General features: G+C 48.8%; 3 protein-coding genes across 3 annotated transcripts; all 3 read right to left on the bottom strand.

The window, feature by feature from the left end:
* On the bottom strand, positions 1-1,425 carry RhiXN_08010 (integrase core domain protein; the record flags this gene model as incomplete). The annotated part of the gene is made up of 1 exon (XM_043327826.1): positions 1-1,425. The coding sequence occupies one exon, from the start codon at positions 1,423-1,425 to the stop codon at positions 1-3; it is 1,425 nt and encodes a 474-aa protein (XP_043183211.1).
* A 39-nt stretch (positions 1,426-1,464) lies between these two features.
* Positions 1,465-3,087, bottom strand: RhiXN_08009 (Retrotransposable element Tf2 protein; the record flags this gene model as incomplete). Its single annotated transcript, XM_043327825.1, has 1 exon — positions 1,465-3,087. One exon carries the CDS (start codon positions 3,085-3,087, stop codon positions 1,465-1,467), a length of 1,623 nt encoding a protein of 540 aa, XP_043183210.1.
* Positions 3,088-3,329: 242 nt separating this feature from the next.
* RhiXN_08008 (Retrotransposon-derived protein PEG10) lies at positions 3,330-4,682 on the bottom strand (the record flags this gene model as incomplete). The annotated part of the gene is made up of 1 exon (XM_043327824.1): positions 3,330-4,682. One exon carries the CDS (start codon positions 4,680-4,682, stop codon positions 3,330-3,332), a length of 1,353 nt encoding a protein of 450 aa, XP_043183209.1.
* Positions 4,683-6,000: the final 1,318 nt, after the last annotated feature.

Raw genomic sequence — 6,000 nt, 5'->3', positions numbered from 1 at the left:
TCAGGGTTCCCACATGTTTTCCTCTGACCTGTAGCCCTTCCATTTTACCCTGAAGAACCATTTTCTGTTCCTTTCTTCTGCATCCGTAATGCCTTTGACTTTGTATTCTTCCTCTCTGTCTACAGTGATAGGTGGCAGGCAATTTTCAAAGGCACGGTTTTTATCCCTTTTGACTTTGGATAGTAACCCTATGTAGAATACGTTGTGGATTTGCATTGTTGGGGGAAGTTCTAGGCGGTAAGCTTGGTTGGAGATTTTCTCAATAACCTTGAAGGGTCCTAGTTGTTGTTCTGTTAATTTAGGACTTAGGGTTTTGAGGTTGACGTTCCTGGCATCCAGCCATGCTTCTTCCCCAATTTTGAACTCTGTTAGGTTCCCATCTTTTCCAGCTATCATTTGTTGCTTAGATTGCCGTAGGGCAGATTCTACTTCCTTCCATTGTGCTTCCATTGTCTGGGCAAGGTTGTCTGCTTCTGGGACATCCATTGGTACGTTGGAGGGTGTCAGGGTAGGCTCCCATCCATATAAGGCCTTGAAGGGGGTTTTGCCTGTGCTGCTATGTACAGCATTATTATAGGCAAATTCCGCCATGGGGAGCCATTTGGTCCAGTCCCTTTGGTTGACCCCTGAGTATGCCCTGAGGAAGTGCTCAATGGAGGGGTTAACTTGTTCCGTTTGCCTGTTGCTCTGGGGGTGATATGCCAAAGAGAAGTGAGGATCAATGCCTAGCCGTTTGTATAGTGCTTGTAAGAACTTGTTGTTGAAGACCCTCCCTCTGTCAGATATGGTTTTCTCCAGCATGCTGTGGCGTTTCCAGACGTGTTCCAAGAATAGTTCCGCTAGTTCCAGGGCTTTCAATTTCTTGGAGCATTTGACAAATATCCTGTACTTGGTGAAGCTATCTACAATGACCAGGGCTGAGTTGTAATTTCCGTCCTTGGGCAGGTCCACAATCATATTGTAGGAAACATGTTGCCAGGGTCTAGTGGGGAGCTCCAAAGGTTGTGGCGGTAAGGGTGTGTACTTTGGCTTCCTTATCCTTTGGCATGTTTCACAGGAATCAACATGCCAGTAGGTGTCTGATTGGATACCCGGCCAGTAGTAGTTCCGGGAAACAAGTTCTAGAGTCTGTTGTCTGCCTGGGTGTCCCGCCAGAGGGCTATTGTGGAAGATGCGTAACAAGTCCATTCTCAATGTTCCCACGTTGGGGACTACAATCCTTCCCTGGTAGAATAAAAGGCCGGCTTCCATTTCATAGTCCTTAAATGCCCGTTTGATGGAAGGCGGAGCCTTTGATTCATTTTGGAGGAATTGGAGGATCTCCTCCAGGGACTTGTCTTGGTCTAGGGACAGCTTGATTTGGCATTGTAGTTCTTTTTCTGGCGTGATGAGGGCAACATTGGCAAACACGGGATCTGGCAACATGGATTGTGGTTCAGGCAGGATATTGGCATGGTCTGACCGTCAGGACAAGGCGTCTGGCTTCCCTGATTGTTTTCCCGGTCTGTATACAATCTGGAAGTTGTAACCGGCAAGGAGGAGGTGCCATTGTGCGTGGCAACAATTGAATGTTCTGGACTCCTTCCAGTATTCCAAATTCCTGTGGTCTGTAAACACGGTGATGGGGTGTAGGGTGCCTTCTAGAAAGATACGCCAATACTCAAAGGAGCGGATGATTGCCAAGAGTTCCTTGTTGTGGGTGTTGTAGTTCTGTTTGGCACCCTTAAATGATTCTGACAGAAAACCCAAGGGGTGTAGGCGTCCATCTTCCTGACGTTGACTCAGTATGGAACCCAAGGCTGCGCCTGACATGTCTGTTTCAAGGAAGTACAGTTTGGTGGGATCCACGTGGCAGAGTACCGGGGCGTTGGTAATGGCATCCTTCAGTCCTTGAAAAGCTTCCTGTTCCCTGGTATCCCATTTCCATGTTGCGTCCTTTTTTACCAGATTGTGTAACGGTCTGGCAACGTGACTGAAATTGGCAACAAACCGGCAAAGGAAATTGGCAAACCCAAGGAACAATTGTACCTCCTTGACCTTGGTAGGTGTGGGCCATTCTTGGACCGCCTGGATTTTGAGCTTGTCCAGGCTAAAACCCTTATCTGACACTATAATCCCTAGGTATTCCACAGAGGTGACATGGAACGTGCATTTGGATGCCTTACAAAACAATTGGTTCTCCATTAGGTGCCATAAAACCTCATGAACATGCTGTGTGTGGGATGCGTCATCTTTGGAGTAAATTAAGATGTCATCAAGGTAGATGATGATGCATACATCCAATAGATCCTTGAACAGTTTGTTCATGAAGTGTTGGAAAGAGGCAGGGGCGTTTGTTAAACCAAAGGTCATGACTAGGGACTCATACAGGCCGTACTTGGTGCAGAAAGCGGTTTTCCACTTGTCACCTTCTTTAACACAGACATTGTTGTAACCCCATTGTAAATCAAGTTTGGTAAAGACCTTGGCGCCGCGGAGTTGGGCCATTAGGTCATTGGGACAGGGTAATGGGTAAACATTCTTCTTGGTCCAGTTGTTAAGGCGGCGGTAGTCTACAACCAATTGGCAAGAGCCATCCTTTTTGGGAACAAACATTACAGGTGAGCTGATGGAGGACTTGCTGGGGCAAATCTTCCCCGCCTTGAGCTCATCCCTGAGCCAATCCTTGAGAGTGGAGGATTTGGCGTTGGTCATACTATAAAGGGGTGAGTTTAGGGGTCCTTCCTTGGTTAGCTCAATCCCAATGTCATAGTGCCTGTGGGGTGGGAGCTTATTGAATTCCTCTTCCCCAAATACCTTAGCATATTGATGGTACTTGGAGGGTACTCCTTCAAGAGGGTTCTTGTCAGCTTCCTCCTCCTTGGCAATGGCTACCCGTTCTGGTGGTGTGTGGGGAAAGGAGAGGGTGCATAGATTCCAATCAATTTCTGGATTATGGGCATCTAACCATTTCAATCCTAGGATGGCGGCGTGGGACCCGGTGTTACAGATTAGGAAGGTCTTGGTTATTTGTTTGCCATCAAAGGAGAAGGTGAGGTTGGCCTTCTTCCAGATTTTGCCAGCCCAGGGGCTTGACCCATTGAGCATAGTTATGGTACAGGGAGAGGGGAGGTCTATGAGTGGAAGGCAGAGAGATTCTGCGGTTTGGGGGTGCATGAAAGAAGATGTGGTGCCTGAATCAATCAGGACTTCTAGGTTTTCTGCTTTTTTCTCTGGCTGAATTGAAATTGTGAAGAGTGGGGCATTTCTATTGGTACTATTCAATATATTACAAATTTCTAATAAGCAGCCAGAGTCCTTGGGGTCCTTGCGCGCAGCGGCAGGTACCCTTACTCTTTTCCTGATTGGTACTCAGAGTCTTTGCCGGTCTTGGCGGTTTCCTTGGCTTTCCCCTTATCCTTGATTGGGGTAGCCTTCCAGCCCGTGTGGCATTCTGCAAACTTGTGACCCATTTTGCCGCATTTGATACAGGCGCCTGCAGCGCAGCAGCAATTGCGCTCCTCTTCCAACACAAAGTTGGGGTTGTTGGAGAGTTTCTTCAAACCAGTTGTGGATTGGCCGGTACTTGTCCCCCTTGCAGGGTTGGATGGTCTGCTAGACTTATTATCCTTTGGCGGATGGCTAGCTTGCTCTTTGCGGAGAGTGTTGTTGATGACAAGTGCTGCATTTTGCAGCTCAAGGAGGGTATGAGGGCAATTTTCACGGGTCGCAATTTGACGGCTGACCTCCCAGTGGAGGCCACGGGCAAACTGGCCTCTAAGGGCTGCGTCATTCCAGTCCAGTTCCATTGCAAGGGTTCTGAACTTTGTGATGTAGTCTGCGCATGTGCCAGACTGGGTAAGGGTTGTGATCTTCCGCTTGGCAGCCCTTGTGGCGTCAGGGTCACCAAATGCTGCCAAGAACTCCATTTTAAATCCCTTGACGGTTTGGATAATGGCCTGGTGTGATCCAAGCTGGTTGAGGTGAGGGTGCGCCCATGCCCCTGCCAAATCCTTCATATTCATGAGAAGGAATGACAGGACCTCTTGGTCCGTGGGGAACATGCGTGAATTTAGCCGGGTCCAGGCAAACATCCTTGTAAGCCATTGCTTGGCTTTGCTCCCAATCTTGCCTGTATAGGCATCTGGGTGGTCTACTTTGACCAGGGCAGGATAGGCAGCGACTGGAGCCAGAGGTGGAGGGGCAGTGGCTCCAATTGGGGATTGGAGACATGGAGATACAGGGGGAGAAGGGACTTGCAGGGGTACTGCTTGGACTGGTGTGGGCTGGGCAAAGATGGTAGGGGCCTTGGAAGGTTCAGCCCAGAAGGAGACCCAACTAGCTGTTCCAGTAGGGTTGGCTTTTGGTAGGGGGCGTGGTGTTGCTTCCACAACTGGGGGTTTTTGGTCCTCTGGGGTCCTTGGCCTGTGGAGTTGGAGACTCCTGAGCCCGTCCTTGACAGTATTGACTGTCTGGGAGATGTTCTTGAGGTTGATTTGGGCCTTGACCCCTGCTTCTTGGACTTCTTCAACCTTCTGTTTGAGGTTCTCAACTTGGCCAAGGAGGCCAAGGAGGAGGCGTGTGATGCGCTTGAGGGAGACTTCCCCAAGTTTGACAAAGGGGGTTGACAGAAGTTGGGGTCCCAGCTCTTCCTGATCAATTGGGGAGCGGGTTCTAGAGGGCAGCTGGGAGCAGGTTGCCATGTGATGTGTTGGCAGGTAGGATTGGCCAGCGTGGGAGGAAGCCCGGGAAGATGAGCAAGTAGGGGTCCAAGAGGTAATGGTGGGCGAGTGGGGGGAGATGGGGGCTGTATAGCCGGGCGTGCCTGTATCAGGACTTATGAGCGCTTAACTACGCAAACGCTAAACCTCTGCATCAAACAACCTAGCATTGGACAGTAAGTGCCGCTAATTACAGCTGTGGACAGGCGTAATGTAGGATCTAATTTCTGCAAGCAGGTGTATCTGCTGTCTGAGGTTGCTGGTAGAAGGTGCGGCAACCATGGGTATGCAGGCAATAGGGTTAGCCTGCCTTATAGCAATTTGCTACTACGTGGGACCAACAGCTCTTTGATTATTCCAGCTGAAAGGGGAGTCTGATCACGTGATTTTGCTTGTGCTAGTACAGGTAACCTTCTTGGTGGTTGGGTCTTAGTGGTGGGTGTTGCAGAACGGTTTGTAACCAATGTAAGGTCAATTACCTAGTGTCCTAGACGTCTGTAAGGACGTTGAGGCGGAGGGCGCTTGCGGCCAGGTGTATACAAGTAAGAACTGCGTAAGGCAGTGTGCAAGCTACCTACAACAACAACAAGCTATACTACAGCAACCAAGCCTATAAGGGCAATGGTGAGCTATCTAAGTACAACAATGAAGCCGCTTAAGGCAGTGTGGAACTAGTGGCTGAGTAGGTTTGCTGGGCTGTGGGGCCCTTGTACAACGTGGGATGCAACAAGAGGTAATCAACCTGGGTGTTACCATGGTTGGTTGGCCTCCTTATATATTACAGGGGTAGTCTATTTACAATACATGATGTGCAATTCCATAACCAATAAGAACCCTGCTCTGCAGTTAGTCTTACTCATGCATATGTGTTACTGACGTGTCATGATGTTGTCATAGGTGGAGGTGGCTATGTAGGATGAATAAGCGCGGATGGGGATGTGGCTTGGCGCTTTGCGTAAGATATAAGTGCCAAAGTCACGTGATTAAAAATGTTGTCCGTTCAACTTTGTTCAAATTTGAGAAATTCGGAATAAATTCCGTGGTATCAAATATGTCTACAACAGTAATTTACCTAGATTTAATAGCAAATTATTTGGCTGAGATTGCAGTCAGTTAAGGGGTATATGCCACTTTCAAGGTCTTAAACTCTCCCTACTGACTTACTCAAGAGGTTCAGGGTTGCCCTAGAGCCTTTCCTAGCTACCCAGTGTCTGTTGGGACCTTGCCAGAGGCTATATGCGCCAAGGTACCTTATGGATTAAGTTCAGTGAGCTTAAGAGGCTGAGAAAGCAAAATAAGG

This window comes from Rhizoctonia solani, chromosome 9 (assembly GCF_016906535.1).
Source record: "Rhizoctonia solani chromosome 9, complete sequence".
In the NCBI taxonomy this organism is placed as follows: domain Eukaryota; kingdom Fungi; phylum Basidiomycota; class Agaricomycetes; order Cantharellales; family Ceratobasidiaceae; genus Rhizoctonia; species Rhizoctonia solani.
The sequence above is the reverse complement of the archived record's forward strand: the minus strand, read 5'-3'. Positions and strand labels throughout refer to the sequence as shown.